Genomic DNA, 16,573 nt, shown 5'->3' with positions numbered 1-16,573 from the left:
TAGCCAACAGTCAAAGTATTTTCACTCACATAGTTCATTTTTTTTTCTTTAGTCTTTACTATGGCATTCAATTCACCCTTACTGATTGCTTTACACCTCCCTAGAGAATTCACAGATTAACTTTGCCCTTGGAAATAGCTAAATGCTAAGAAAAATCCTATTTAGTACTGATTCTTGAGAAGCACAAATCAGAGGAGAGCCCTGTAGAGAAATCACGTATTTATTAAATCCTGGGTTCTATGTACAGTCTCCACATAATTGTACTTTAATTTTTTTCTTTCTGTTTGTGTGGGGTAATTCATTAAGCAGCAAGTGGATGGTGGCAAAACTTTTCACTGATGTTAAAGTTCTGACAGCGTTATGTGCAGTTTGCTTGGCTCATTATGGGTGAGTACTTTGGGCCCCAGTATGCCAATAAATAGAGCTCCATTTGGAGCTGTGATCAGTATGGCTAAGAACGCTATTGTCATCACATTTTTTGCATATACTTCCAACTCGGGTAGAGAGTTAAGTCTTGCTGTTTCCATAGCCAGAGGACCTAATACAGCCTGCAATAGGGGAAAACGGGGTACAAAGAAAAATGTTAGAGTCAATAAAAGCAAATGGCTCCATTGAAATAACCTAAACTTAGTAGTCTTGGCCTTTCATTTTTTCTTAATGGTCTACTACATTATGTTCTGCCTAGCAAATATATGTGGTAGAAGAGAGCTGTCATGACAAATCACAAATCAGTGGGAGGACATTTTGAGGTTGATTTTGTATTCTTGTCCCCTCAGGGTTTCCGTATTTATACATCTTTGTATAGCCCTATTACCCCTAGCACTTCAGGAGTTCCTTTTTTTTTTTTTTTTTTTTTGGGTGGGTGGGGGGAAGGCCTGAACTCTGGGTCTGGGCGCTGTCCCTCAGCATTTTAGCTCAAGGCTAGCGCTCTACCACTTGAGCCACAGAGCCACTTCTGGCTTTTTCTGAATATGTGGTACTGAGGAATGGAATCCGGGACTTCATACATGCTAGGCAAGCACTGTACCACTGATCCACATTCATGGCCCCATGGGCAAGACTTTTGATTGAGTTTTTTTAAGTTATTGAGATTTACATTTCTGGAAATTTTTAAAATTTCTTTTCAGGATTTCTAAATCTTTCTTGAGTTCCTCTTTCTTTTGTGGGTCTTGGGGATTAGAACTCAGGGCCTAACACTATTCCTGAGCTCTTTTATTCAAGACTAATGCTCTACTACTTTGAGCCACAACTCCACGACCAGTTTGGGAGTGGTTAATTGGAGATAAGAGTCTCATAGGGACTTTTCTGCCAAAACTGGCTTCAAACTGTGATCCTCAGATCCCAGCCTCCTGAGTAGCTAGGAATTCCTCTTTGATATCTTATATTGTCTTCCTTATTTTATTCACCTGAAATTTATTCATCTGAAATTCACTTTAAATGCACTTTATTTCTATACATCGCTCTTTAATTTTTTGATCATTCTTGTCATTGGTCTTTTAAGTTCATTGAGATTTCATCCAATTTATTTTCATTCAATTCCCTTGTTGTTGGAAAACTTTTAGCCTTTGAAAAAGATACATTTCCTTGTTTTTTCTCTTACTAATATGTCTGCATTGGGATTTATGTATATCTTTGTTCAAGTTTTTGATTGGAAGATTTAGTCTCTTATGACTTCTCAGCTGAAGCTTTTCCAACTGATGCTTAGGTAGGGTTGTGATGGATTTTCTTGCTACAATTTTGTAAGGAAAATGTGACTTAGTAGTGAACTTCTGTGTCTTCAAGATGCTGCATCCAGTCCCTATTCCATTTGAAGAGGAAGCTGAGGTCTTTGGACCAGCCATTCCTAACCAAGACTCTGTGTGCTGGTGATCTCCTGTCCCATGACTTAGCTCCTCATTACTGCTGGGATTTCTTAGACAGGCCTGAGACTGGAAGCAGTGTTGCACCAAACCAGTACTTGTCTCTTGTCTCATGGGGTAGGGGAGGAATTCTCTGATGCAATTGGTATGTGCACAATTTTTTGCTAGGTCTTTCTGGAACCCCTTCAAGATGGCACACTGGCTGTCTACCTAGTCCTGGTGGAATTCGTGGGTCTATGCTTGCTGGCTGCAAATAGCAAACTCCTGGGCTTTTTACAGAGTCTAGACCAACGTGTCACTAGCTCGAATTCCTTTGTAGTTCTCATGGAGAAGTCATTTTTTTTTTTTTTTGGTTGTTTCAGTTCCAAGCTACTGAGAGGCTGGAAAGTACTACCTGCTTCTAAACTACCATCCCAGCTCCTCTCCTTCAGTGCACATTTCCCAGTGACTTAACATGTTCTTACCTGGACTGTTGCTTTGGGTATCCATGCTAAAGCAATAAATATTTTCTCCTTATAAGTAAAACCAGCAAAAGACATCAATAGAAATGCAGTTATAATTCGAACGCATAATGCCAAAGACAGCGTAATAACACTAATGCCTGTAACAGACAAAACAAGTGTTAATAACAAAATATTTAGGAAGAAGTGTGTATGTGTGTGTGTGTGTGTGTGTGTGCGTGCTGGTCACATTCAGGGCCTAAGCACTGTCCCTCAAGTTTTTTTGCTCAAGGCTAACCCTTTTCCATTTGAACCACAGCTCTACTTCTTCATTTTTGGTAGTGAATTGGAAATAAGAGTTTCAAGGACTTTCCAGCCTGGGCTGGCTTGGAATCATGATCCTCAAATCTCACCCTCCTGAGTAGCTAGGATTACAGGCATGAGCCACCAGCACCTGGCAGAGAAAGTGGTTCTTAATACTTAGAGATATGCTTTAAAACTTTAGAAAGTATGTTAAGGCTATCAAGGATTTATGTCTATTTAAGTAAAAATAGTAATTACAAAGAATATAGATACAACCAAGGCTTCTAGCTAAAGTGCCAGAGATTATCCGATGTCGAAAGTACTATGAAAAGTAAAACAGCTGGAATTATTTAATTCTGAACTAATTGACATTTTGGGGGTACTTTTAAATGAAAGCAGTGGAAAGCATCTGATGATAGTATTTCCCTTGGGTAAGAAATCTTAATCTACGTGTCTCTGGACCACTCAGGAGAGATATTCAGGGCTGTCTTGGTTAAAAACAAAGAAAATTACAGAGTAGAGCAAGAACAACTATATTGTATTAACACAGAGGTTTTGAAGGTCTTTGTAGTCACTCAGATATGTTATAAATATTTTTGAACTTTGTGGCTATAAAAATTCTAATTATTCATACCAATAGTATTTGATTCAAGAGATGAAACAGATACTTCTGATCCAACTAAACCAAAAAGAAGCGGTTGAAAAATATTCCATGCTTTTGCAATAATTTTCTGGACTTCAACCTATGGAAAGGAGAGAAACATGTTTTACTTGCTGTAGCAGGTAAAGATAACCACACTTCATAAATTTTAAGTCATTCTTAACATTTAGCAAATTGATGAGATTTTGTGTCTTTGGGAGAAATGCTTAAAAAGAACCTATTTAATACAACTTGAGTAGGCTAATTCTCCCCTTCAAACATTTTAGGTAGGATGTGGTTCAAAGAAACCTACAAAGCTATGTAATAAACAACATTATTGCCAGAGAATAATGGAGGCCTTTGGAGTTCTATAAACATTCAAGAAGAGTTCTATCTTTTGCCTGAAATGTAACTGAAAAGGGATGGAACCACATGGTACTACATGAGGACACACAGCTTGTATGAACATTTAGCCCCTTGCAAGGAGTTGGGAAGACTTCTACCAACAGTTGTCCTGGACCCCAACCCCAAGGAAATGTGTCCTGACATGCCATATGCAAAAAGAGAAAAAGAAGGCCAGGTGCTGTGGCTCAGTTTATAATCCCAGCTAGTAAGGAAACTGAGATCTGACGATCAGGATTCAAAGCCAGCCCAGGCAGGAAAGTCTTATCTCCAATTAGCCACCAGAAGTGGTGCACTGTGGCTCAAAGTGGTAGAGCACTACTCTTGAGCAAAAGAGCTCAGAGATAGCACCCAGGCCCTGAGTTCAAGCCCCATGACTGCCAAAAAAAAAAAAAAGCACACAAGAATCCAATGTACATAACTTTTGAGCTTCTCTGCTCATCTGATAAAATTATCCTAGATGTATGCCAATTATTGCAAATGATGGAAACCATGGGACCTATATTTCTTTGGGTCTGGCTTACTTCACTTATATGATCATATAAGCTGATGCTAAATGAAATGAACCCCCCCCAAGAAATGGACACAAGAGGTCTTTCTTTGTTTTTGTTGTTTTTAATGTACTAGGTGTGTGTTTTTTTGTTTCCTTTGTATGTACTCCCCCTATGGTATAGCCCCTGTTGTCACTGTACTTGATGCTGGTACCCTGCATCTTGTATATACATTTGTCTAATTTGAGGAGGGGAAGGAGCATAACAAAATGCTGAAACAAGGGCACAGGATGACCCATTGCAACAATGATACAAGACAGTATATTGGAAATGAACTTTACAACCTCAGGGGCGGAGGGAGAAAAGAGGGAGGTGGGGAAGAGCAGGGATAGTGGGAGAACAAAAAAGGAGGTGGTAACAATGCTCGACAAGAAATGTACTCATTACCAGGGGCTGGGAAGGTGGCTCAGTGGTAGAGCGCTTGCCTTGCATGCATGAGGCTCTGGGTTCGGTTCCTGAGCACCACATAAGCAGTAAAAGCTGGAAGTGGTGCTTTGGCTCAAGTGGTAGGGTGCTAGCCTTGAGCTGAAGAGCTGAGGGACAGTGCTCAGGCCAAAGTTCAGGCCTCATGACCGACAAAAAAAACAAAATAACAAAAAAAGAAATGTACTCATTACCTTACTCAGGTAACTGTAACCCCTCTGTACAGCATCTTTACAATAAGATAAAATTTTTAAAAAGAATCCAATGTCTATCCTACAAAATTAAGAAGAGTGAGGGATGGGTGAGAATATTGAAAGGGGTGACATTGACCAAGATATGTTGTATTCATAAACTGCTTTGTTAAATGGGAACTCCTTTGTTCAACTTCTTAAGGATAATAATAAAAAAAGAAAACACAAAGAACAACATTACTATTTTTTGTATAGTGTATTATCCTATTTGTTGCGGTTAATTTTTAAAACCCTATTTATTTTTTATGATTTCTTATGTGAAAAGAGTTATTTAGTTTTCATTTTATCTTTTAATTGCATTTCATTCTTTTAGTAATCACTTAATTAGTTTTTCAGTTATGAGTATGTTAGAACAAAATGGCAATGATTTCAGGATAAATAAGTTCTCAAGCTGATTCTGAAATAAGTTTAACAATGGATATTGGCAAGGACAGCCAAGAAACACGGTAGAAACAAGTACAGTGAGGAGGCAGGCATAAAACAACAGTGATTTAATATGGAGTGGTACTGGCCTAGGGCAGAATGGATTAAAAGAAGGTTAAACAGGTTTCAAACATAATACATGTATAAATGAGAAGTTATGCTAAAAGAGTCATTTAAAATAACTGAATGGTGAATTAGTAACTAATTTTATGAAAATTAACTATATGCAGTTATATGCATGTACATATATATAAGCATAAATGTATCTTTAGCCATAGGCAAACAAATCTGTACAAATACTTCTACTTCATATAAGTCACAAAGATATATCTAAGTGGATGAAAGAAAAATGCCAAAACAAAATAAATAAAAGCTACTGATGTATTAGATGAGAACACAGTGATAAATAGCACATCTCTATAATGTTTACAACAATCTTAGAATTTTGGATAAGGGAATCCTTCCTAAACAAGATGCAGAATCTAGAACTTATAAGGAAAAACTGGTAGGCCTGCGTATAGACAAGTTATCTTCCATATACAAGATGTCATAGAATATATATATCTCAAAGGGCCAGTAATCCTAACACACAGAGAAACTACAAGACTGGACAAGGTGGCATATATCTGAAATCTCAGCTACTTGGAAAGCTGAAGCAAGAAAATTGTGAGTTTGAGGCAAGCCCAGGCAAAGTTAGGAGAACTTACCTCAAAAACAGAACAAAAATAAAAGGGCTGCAGGGTGTACCTCAAATGGCAGAGTACTGGCGGCCTAGCAAGTGTGAGGTCCTGAGGTCACACCTAAGTATGATAAGGACAAAAACAAAACAGAACAAACACCCCAAAACCAGAACAAAATAACAACAAAAGCCCTACAATAGAGCACAAACAAGGATACACTAAAGCCACTACCACAACCAAGTTTATTGCAGCATCATTTAGCATAGCCAAGATAGGGAATCAGCCCAGATGCCACTCGATGGATGAATGGATCAAGAAAATGTAGTACATATACACGATCAAATTCTACTCATCCATCAGAAAGAATGGCATTGTGCCATTCATAAGGAAATAAAAAGACTTAGAAAAAATTACATTAAGTAAGCCAGACTCAGAGAAACACAGGTTGCACAAATAAGGGAAACCTCATTTGTGGGCACTAGAATGTGCCTATAAATCTAGAAGTCAACACACTGGGTGGCACCCAAGCAGTTATAAATGAATTAACTGAAGCATAATAGACTCTATGAAGAGTGCAGATAGTTGAAATCTTTAGAAGGACTAAGTCAAAACACAACAAAATAAGTACCAGGAAATGGGGACTTGCAAAGGGGAGGGAGAGAGAGGGCAAGGGAAGAGGGATAGAAGAATGAAGAGGGGGAAATGAGGAGAATGCAGGCAAGAATACGTTGTATATGCCACAGGACTAAGAACAACAAAGGAAAGGGTGGTGGAAAGAGGGATGAAGATGATGTTGAAAGGATGATTATAATAATACCATGTAGTTCCTTCGCCATCTGACTGCAAACATCATAAAACCAGCTAAGATGCTAGCAACTCTCCTTTATAAACATAATAAAATCAGCTTTTGAAATTATTATTTTGGCAGTGGCCATCAAAATAAAATAATTATTCCTTTGTGTGTGTGATAGTCCTGGGGCTTGAGCTCATGGCCACATGCTCTTGGTTTGCTTTTTCTCCCCAAGGCTGATGCTCTACCACTTGAGCCACACCTTTGCTTTCACTTCCAGATTTTTGCTGGCTAACTGGAGATAAGAGACTCGTGGACTTTTCTGCCCAGGAACTAGGATCCTCAGCCTTCTGAGTAGCTAGGATAACAGGCGTGAGCCACCAACATCAAGCAAATCAAAGTATCTTGACTCAGTAATCCATTTCTGAAGTACTTGTATACACACAGGAAGACACATGAACAAAACTATTGTAGCAAGATGACATAGAAAAAATAATTAAGGGGGCTGGGAATACGGCTTAGTGGTAGAGTGGTTGCATAGCATGCATGAAACCTTGGGTTCGATTCCTCAGTACACATAAACAGAAAAAGGCAGAAGTGGTGCTAGCCTGGGTTCTGTCCCTGAGATCAAGCCCCAGGAGCAGCAAAAAAAAAAAAAAAGAAAGAAAAAGAAGAAAAAGAAAGAATGAAATTAGAAGTGGAAATGTGGCTCAAAGTGGTATGGCGCTAGCTTTGAGCACAAAAGGACAGGACCCAGGCCCTGAGTTCAAGCCCCACAATCAACCAAAAAATTACTTTGGGGTATGAAATTGTGTATTTATGAGGGGGTGGGAATGAAGGAATCTTCTGGATTTTATTCTATATGTTTTAATATTTATAACATATTAATTGGATAACTAAATTTCCAATGAGGATGATGGGATTTCTCAATATCCATTGTACATTAAAAAATCTCAGCTATTTTACTTTGAAATATATTTAAAATATTCACCTTATCTTTTGACCATCTTTTCCCTGCTATGAAAGTTAACACTAGTGTGCATAGTCCTCCAGATCCATGTAAACCAATACGTTGGCTGCCTAGGACCGCAAAAATACACATGCTCATCATGAGGAATGCTCTCCTCTTTGGAAGTTTTTCCTACAAATAGATATTTAGAAATTGGTTTACATTAAATATATAAGACTTGGCACCATCACTTATTTCTGACCTTTGTTATCATATCCCTAAATGTTAGAGAGGCACAGTGAATAAACGCAGTCATAATATTCCATATGTGTGTGTGTGTCTACACACACACACACACACACACACCAATTTGGTGGAAAAAAAGGTAGGGTGGAATGAAAGAGAATAGTCTCAGTTAAGTACATTTTTCTGATTCCTTATTTGTCAGATCAGGAAACAGTGACATCAGTGATTGACGCATCAATTACAACTGGCTCACCTCTTTAATCACGAGTAGTCCTTGGAGATTACTTGGATTAGGTGTGTGTGTGTGTGTGTGTGTGTCCATTCTTGGGCTTGAACTCAGAGCCTGGGCACTGTCCCTGAGCTTTTGTGTTCAAGGCTAGTGCTCTGCCACTTGAGCCACAGCGCCACCTCTGGTTATTTGCTGGTTACTTGGGCATAACAATCTCACAGATTTTCCTTCCTTAGTCTGGCTTTGAACTATACGACCTTCAGATCTCAACTTCCTGAGTAATTAGGATTACACGAGCCACCCAAATGCCTGGCTGGTTGGCTAATTTTAAAGAGTTAAGTAGAAATTTACTGTTTCATAGCTGTTCCCAAAGTTCAAATCTTAGAGAGAAATGTCCAATAGTACATCTTAGGATTTAGATGTTGAGTATTTCACCATGGCCCCTGTTTTATAGGTTTTATCTACAGTAACCTCGTGTTGACAGAACCTTTGGCAGACGAAGTCTGTGAGAGGTTCTTAGTTCATTGCTGGGACAAATTCGTAAAGGGGACTTCAGGGACCTACCCCCCTTCCTCTCTTTGTTCCAGGGTTTATGGAATAAATGATCTTGCTGTGCCATGTACTCTTGCCTGAATTCACTGTCTTGACTCTGTGCAATGATGAGTTAATTAATCATGGATGGAGACCTCCAAACCTATGAGCCAACATAAACCTTTCATCTTATGACTTGCCTTGGTAGTTTATCATAGTGATGGGAAGTTGACTCACACTATCATTCTACAAAACAGATATTTTAAAAAAAATTCTTTTACCTGATCTGTACTTGGAAAATAGTGAGTAAAATAACCCAAAACGACTCCTGTCAGCACACCAAAAAGTATTTCCTTAAGAGATGCTAGGAGATTATGAATGACAGCACCTGTGAGGGCACACAGGAGGAAAACCTTCAGAGAAGCAGTTCTCATATACCACTCATTAGAAGACCAAATCTAGGTGGGTCAGAAAGAAAAGGCAACATTCTATAGAATATGCAAAATTGGACCTTTAATAGCGATGTATGTGCAAGCATGTTAAACTCTATTTTGCCAGTCCTGGCTTGTACTCAGGATCTGTCTCTGAGCTGCTTTTGCTCAAGGCTAACACTCTACCACTTGATCCATAGCACTACTTCTGGCTTTTTCTGTTTAAAGTGGTACTGGGGAATCAAACTTCATGCATCAGGCTTCATGCATGCTAGCCAAGCATTCTACCACTAAGCCACATTCCCAGCCCCTAACTCTATTTGAAATTAAATGTTTGCTCTCAAATACTGTAATATAAACAGAGAATTTTCCATTGTGTCAAAGGGTCAGAAAACAAAGAAGCCATATTGTGAAGAGCAGGTGAGGAAGAGAAATGTAGAGGAACTAACAATGTCATACCTGTGACATTTAGCACATGGCTATACTAATAACTATACTATATCTATACGATATAGTGGGAGCTATATAATAACTCTTGGATTGTAGTATTATATAGAAAGGGAAAACCATTTACATGTAAAAATAAGAACGATGTAAAGCAATTTTATTCGAGTTTGTCCTAAAATAGACAAAGATTGTTAGAATTTCCAACAAATTTTATATTCATAATAATGTATAGTCATATTTATAGATCATAATATTAAGTAAGTAAAAATTCTGATCTTCAGTGTTTTTTTTTATTGTGTGTGTCTGTGCTTGTCCTGGGGTTTGAACTCAGGGCCTGGACACTGTTTCTGAGCTTTTTTGCTCAAGGCTAGCACTGTATCTCTTGAGCCACAACTCTACTTCTGGCTTTCTTGGTGTTTAATTGGAAATCAGAGTCTCATGGATTTTCCTGCCTCGGCTGGCTTTGAAATTTTCACTCCTCAGATCTTAGCCTCTTGAATAGTTAGGATTACAGTCATGAGCCACCAGCACTTGGCCTGATCTTCAGTTTTTATGCTCATAATTAAGTTAAAACCTGGGTCTTTGATTTTATGCTAACTACATATACCATATTTATAGTTACAGTAGTTAAGAAAAAAGTATTCAATAAGCAAAAACCCTGACTTCCAGTTACAAAAATAAGTTTAGTTTCTTTCTGAGAAATGAGTAAACATCCCAAAGAATTGAAAGAAGGATCTGGAAGAAATATTTGCATACTGTGTTCATTGCAATATTATTAGAAATAGTCCACTGGGGACACAGCCCTAAAATCTGTTGACAGATGAATGGATAAAGATATATGAATGGATAAATGTAGTGTAGACAAACAACAGAATTAGAAAAATAGTTGAATAATAATTCAGCCATACGATAGAAGAAATCTGTTAACTGCTTTTACATATATGAACTTACGCTGATTGAAAAAAGCCAGATACAAAAGGTCAAATACTGTATGATTCCATTTCTATGAGCTATCAAGAATAGCCAAAATCATGATAACAGAAAAGAGAATGGTGGTTTTCAACTGCAGAAAAGGGAAAACAGAGTAGTTTCATGGACACAAAAATTATAGTTTTTGAGAATTTCTAGAGATAGGTTATAAACAATGTGATTATGGTTAGCCGTGTCAAGCTGCATGTTTACAAATGTGTAAAATGGTAAATCTTACCACAATAAAAAGTACAATTGAATTGAGCATGGTGGCAAATGTCTGTAACCCTAGCTATGTAGAAGGTTGAGATCCTTAATACACAGAAGGATTGTCATTCAAAGCCAGTCCAGAAAAAGTTTGTGAAGTTCTATCTCAACCAGAAAAAACTAGGCATGATAGTGTGTGAGAGGCATAAGTAGAGAATTATGGCCCAGGATTATCACAGTATAAACAAGAGCTCCTGTTCCAAAAGGGTTAGAGGTGTGGTTCAAGTCAAACTTCAATACTGTTCCCAAAAAATAGAATTGTAGGGCTGGGAAGCTGGCTCAGTGGTAGAGCACTTGCCTTGCATGCATGAGGCACTGGGTTCGATTCCTCAGCACCACCTAAGCAGAAAAAGCCACAGTGATGCTGTGGCTCAAGTGGTAGAGTGCTGGCCTTGAGCTGAGGAGCTGAGGGACAGCACCTAGGCCCAGAGTTCAGGCCCTACAACCATCAACAACAACAGCAAAAATAGAATTGTTAAAAAAAATGGGGAAAAATACAGTCATTGTATACAATGTCCTCTATGTAAAAAATGAACTATGTAACTTGTAGGTAGGGATGGGAGGAGGGCAATGGGGAGAATGAAGGAAGGGTTGTCACTGTCAAGAAGTATTGCACTCATAATCTGACTTATGGAACTGTAACTGCTGTAAATGATAAAACTGACAGTTTCTTAAGTTGAGAGAGATGTAGTATTCAGCAACCAAGTTGAAGAATAAGGATGGGTTAGATTTACATAAAAAAGTTCAGAGGGAAAAGATTCTTTTTTGGGGGGGGGTCCAGTCCTGGGGCCTGAACTCTGGGCCTGGGCGCTGTCCCTCAGCTCTTCAGCTCAAGGCTAGCGCTCTACCTCTTGAGCCACAGTGCCACTTCCAGCTTTTTTCTTATGTGGTGCTGAGGAATCGAACCTAGGGCCTCGAGCATGCAAGGCAAGCACTCTACCACTGAGCCACCTTCCCAGTCCAGAAAAGATTCTTTTGGAAGTGACTATCGCAGATTTTATTTTTATCTTTTCCTTTTTCCCTCACTTATTTTTATTTTCTGAGGTTATTTATTTATTTATTTAGTCAGTGTCTCATTATGTTTCCTAGATTGGCCTTTAACTCCAGGGTTCAATTGTTCCTTCCAATTCAGTTTCTAAAACAGCTGAAACTATATATGAGTACCACTATGCCCAGCTTTATATGCTACTTTTTTGTGGTGATACTAGGGATGGAACCCTGGGCCTAATACTTAGTAGGCAAGCATTCTATCACTTGAGCCATGTCCCAGGTCCTCTTTTCGCTTTTGTTATTTTTCAAAAATAGGGCCTCACACTTTTGACCAGGCTGGTCTTGGACAGTGTTTTCTCCCCTCTCTACCACCTAAGTAGCTGGGATTACATAAATGAAAGACCATGCCCTGCTTACTTTTACTTTTTGAGATAGGATTTTACTAACTTTGTGCCCAGGCTGGCATCAAACTATGATCTTACTTATCGCCTCTGCCTCCTGAGTAACTGGGGTTAAAGGCATTTGCCACAGTGCATTTTTGTGTATGTACAATATAGATGACTGAATCTCAAACATTATAGATAAAGCATTACTAAAAGTGAAAATGCTTACCTTCCCAACTTCTGCAGTGACCTTCAAGGCCAGATATCACCTTGGGAGTCAAAACTGGTGTAGTAGGATCTAGTGCCACAAGCACCAAAGAATCACAGGGTTGTTCTGATTTTGTATGCTTAAATTGTCTTAATGTGCTTAAGCTGTTGTTTATAACAGGATTGTAAAAAAATAGTACATTTCAAATATACCTATCAAAAGTGTCACTGGGCACAGGTGATTCTAATCCTAGTTACTCAGGAGGCTGAGATCTAAGGCTAAGAGTATGAAGTCGTCTCAAGCTGGAAAGTCAGTGAAAGTTTAACCTCTGATTAACCACCAAAATGCTACAAGTGGAGCTGTGGTTCAAGTGGTAGAGTGCCAGTCTTGAGTTGTGCAAGCTAAGGGACAGCACCCAAGGCCTGGGGTTCAAGCCCCAGGACTGGTACACATACACTAACACACACACACACACACACACACAATTAGTAGTGTTAATAATACAGCTGATTAAAATTTTCTTAAGTGAAAAGTGATAAAATTTCCAAACACCAGAAGCAGATAAATAGTTGATGATAGGGATTCTCAAACAGAACCTTTTGTTCTTCCAATAATTAAGTTAGGTAGTAGACTATCTACTTGTTGTTGTTGTTTTACCCACTGAAATTTCCTCCTGGTCTAGAATGAACTTTCTATAAGAAATGAGAAGATGTAAAACTGAAGTGTCTTGGTCAATAAATGACGAAACCTGAGTGAAGAATTACAGAGAAAAGTCACCAATGGCACAGCCTCTGTGTGTTTTCTTGCTTACCTGTGGAGAAGACTAAGCTCAAGAATACGTTGAATCCAGTGATGGCTACGATGTCATCCATGCTGCTGGCAGCTACAAGCAAGGTAGGGATACCCTTCTCTACTCCATACCCAGATTCCTGCAAAAACAGCATGGAAGGGACCACCACTGCAGGGGAGACGGCACCTAGTATGAAACTGAAAGAAAGACTTTGAAAACCAGCTTGAAAATATCCTTTTAAACCAGAGTAGCATTTGATGGTAAACTTCAAGACAAAGCTGTTAACCTTTCTAACAGTTGCACAGGCAAACCATTTGGTTTTGAGGGAAATGCACTTTATGGTGACAAAGCATTCTGTGTGTATGGGGGGCTGGGGTGTATAGTGCTTGGCATTTCTCTCTCACAGCTTTCAGTAATTTTTCTTTGTGTTGTACTCTTGGCATTCTAACTACAATATGATGCAGAGAAGTTCTTTTCTGGTGTATATACATGAGCTTCTAAATGCTTCTATTATGGAGACACACGTTTCTTTCTTCAAGTTTTCTGCTATTGTTTGAATACATTGTCTTGATTCCTTCTATACTAATGATTCATAGGATGGGTCACTTAATTGGGGGACATCCCAGTTGTGTTTGTTGTGGTCCTGCCTGTCAATTTTTTCTTTCATTATTACTATCTGAATGTACTAATTGCCCAATCTTGTCTTCAACTGCTCCTTCGTTAGCTTATATTAGACATATGGGGAGATTTATTGTTATATCTCCACACATGTACACTGTAGTCCAATCAATCTCACCACCTCTTATACTTTCTGTCTCCACTAACTCCCACCCAAAGCATCCCCAACAGGTTTCCTTGTTCCATTTTTATAGGTCTATTTCAACCATTTTTGAACTCCTTTATTCTCCACCAAAATTCCTGATGTCCTTTGTTTTGTCTAGTCTATTGATGATACTTTCCACTGAGATTTAAAAGTCTGAGCTTTCCATTTCTAAGACAGTTTTCTCCCCCAGAATATCTCTTTGATGAATTTCTCAGGCAAGTTGTTGAATTTCTCATCCATGTTCTGCACCAACTTCTTTACTTCATCTGTCATTTGAATCCTCTTTGAATTGAATTCTTCGTTTGGTATTTCAACCATATCCATGTGTTTGGTTAATGTCACTGAAGAGTTGTGAACTTTTGGAGAAATTGAGTTGCTTTGCCATTTCACATTTCTTGTGTTTCTAAGTCACAGTTGGTGCATCTGTGGGAAGATCTATACTGGTTTTATGGTTTTTTGTTTATATATTTCTTTTTATTATTTTTTTTGCAGTATTGGGGTTTGAACCCAAGAGTGTGGTACTTGTTAGACTAGTACTCTACCACTTTAGTCCTGGTTTTTGTTGTTATTTTAGATAGAATCTTGCCTGCCTACCAAGCACATGCCTAAGCTGTATCTGCCTACTTTCCTGTCATTGCTGGAACCAGAGACATACACTGCCACATTCAGATTTCCTCCTCCATAGAGATGGAGATCTCAAAGAAATTTCTGCCTGGGCTGGCCTCTTTTGTGACTCTTGATGTTCCCCCCTGTCCCCTTTTCTTTTTCTGGAATAGAGTCTGCTTGGAGGAAGCTTCTAATCCTTTATACCTCTAATCTAAAAACAACCCTTCTATCTTGAATCTAAAACATCTGGAACTGCCCAGATGAAGTCTTACCCAATCAGAAGAAGGCAGTAATGTTAACCAGATGAATGTTTCTCCAAGGTTACTGTCCAGAAAGCTGTGTCAGGAGAGACCTGCTTTGGTCTCTTTCAGCTGAGTTCTGTAATTTTTAAATGCCCTCAGGCAATTTTAATGCATAGCAACGTTTGGGAACCAGTGGATTTTTCCCAGTCTGATCTGGTTCTCTTCATTTAGTTTTCAATTGAGAACTTCCTCAACAAATAACGCATATACACATCCTAATCTTAGCCTTTGCTTATAGAAAATTTAAAGAACCTTGTTTGGTAGGATAAGCCTATTCTCTGCAGAAGGGCAATAGCACAGAGAGTAATCACAAGGTATTAGAAAGTCTTCAATATACAAATAAGTACCTATTGAAACCTCACCAAATGTCTGGAAGAAAACCAACACTTCCAGTTGAGTTAAAGGATTATATTATTATCGTTATTATTATTATTAGTAGTAGTAATAATATATTTTTTGTCAGTCATGGGGCTTGAACTCAGGGCCTGGGCTCATTTGCTCAAGGCTAATGCTCTACCACTTTGAACCACAGCACAACTTCTGGTTTTTGAATGGTTATTTGGAGATAAAAGTCTCATAGGGACTTTTCTGCTTGGGCTGGCTTCAAATCATAATCCTCAGATCTCAGTCTCTTGAGCAGCTACGATTATTTATGGGTGTGAGCCATAAGTGTCTGGTGGGATTTCCATTTTTTTTTGCCAGGCCTGAGGCTTGAACTCAGGGCTTGGGCACTGTCCATAACTTCTTTTGCTCAAGGTTATCATTCTACCACTTGAGCCACAGCACCACTTCTGGCTTTTTTTTTCTGTGTATGTGGTATTGAGGTACTTTGTGTATGCTAGGCAAGTGTATGCTAGGTAAGCACTCTACCACTAAGCCACCTTCTCAGCCTTCCTCTTTTTTTATGGAAAAAATATAGCTGAAAGTCGTGCTGTGGCTCAAGCAGTAGAGTGCTCACCTTGAGTTGAAGAGCGCAGAGTTCAAGCCCCATGACTGACAAAAAAAAAAAAATATATATATATATATATATATATATAGCTGAGGAAAGGCATACTTAAAAGCAAACAACAAAACATGATTTAGAATAATGACCAATATCTTCAGAACAATGAAGACACATTAAATCTACCCATACATTTTTACCTACAGTTCATAGATATTAATAATCTATTGTCAAGATTTATAAAATAAGTAAATGATGTGGGCATAGCTGAAAGACTGAGGAGGAAGGAGTTGGCAATTTGTGCTGCAAAAGGATAAACAAATGCAAAGGTTAAAAATAACTGCATAAGCAGGAAGAGAAAGTTAGCAAGGATATAATAATGGAGGAGTGAGGAGAGAAGAAAAGCTTTAAAAAAAACTTTGAAGATATATTAAGGAGTTTGAGAAAAAATAGCTCTAATAGCTGTAATCCTAACTACTCAGAATCTGAGATAGGATGAAAGTGGTTCTGAAGCCAACTCAGGCAGCAAAGTCCATGAGACTCTGATCTCCAATTAACCACTAAAAAAGTTGGAAGTGGAGGTGTGCTCAAGGGCTAGAGCACTATCCTTGAGTGAAAAGGGTCAGGGACAGTTCCCAGGCTTTGAATTCAATCTCCATGACCAGCACAAGAAGGAAAGGGAGGAGGAGGGGGGAAG

The 16,573-nt window shown here is 38.6% G+C and overlaps 1 protein-coding gene across 1 annotated transcript in view; it reads right to left on the bottom strand.

Annotated features, from left to right (window-relative positions):
* Nucleotides 1-341: 341 nt before the first annotated feature.
* Nucleotides 342-16,573, bottom strand: part of Slc9b1 (solute carrier family 9, subfamily B (NHA1, cation proton antiporter 1), member 1) — a 26,159-nt gene continuing 9,927 nt past the window's right edge. Inside the window, exons 6-11 of the mRNA XM_013023748.1 lie at nucleotides 13,224-13,399; nucleotides 8,999-9,105; nucleotides 7,754-7,903; nucleotides 3,237-3,345; nucleotides 2,324-2,460; nucleotides 342-548 (exon numbers count right to left, since the gene is read on the bottom strand). Of these exons, the coding sequence (XP_012879202.1) occupies nucleotides 342-548; nucleotides 2,324-2,460; nucleotides 3,237-3,345; nucleotides 7,754-7,903; nucleotides 8,999-9,105; nucleotides 13,224-13,399 (886 nt within the window). The remainder of the gene's footprint in view (nucleotides 549-2,323; nucleotides 2,461-3,236; nucleotides 3,346-7,753; nucleotides 7,904-8,998; nucleotides 9,106-13,223; nucleotides 13,400-16,573) is intronic.

Source organism: Dipodomys ordii, unplaced genomic scaffold, assembly GCF_000151885.1.
Source record: "Dipodomys ordii isolate 6190 unplaced genomic scaffold, Dord_2.0 Scaffold70, whole genome shotgun sequence".
NCBI classification, from domain to species: Eukaryota; Metazoa; Chordata; class Mammalia; order Rodentia; family Heteromyidae; genus Dipodomys; species Dipodomys ordii.
The sequence above is the reverse complement of the archived record's forward strand: the minus strand, read 5'-3'. Positions and strand labels throughout refer to the sequence as shown.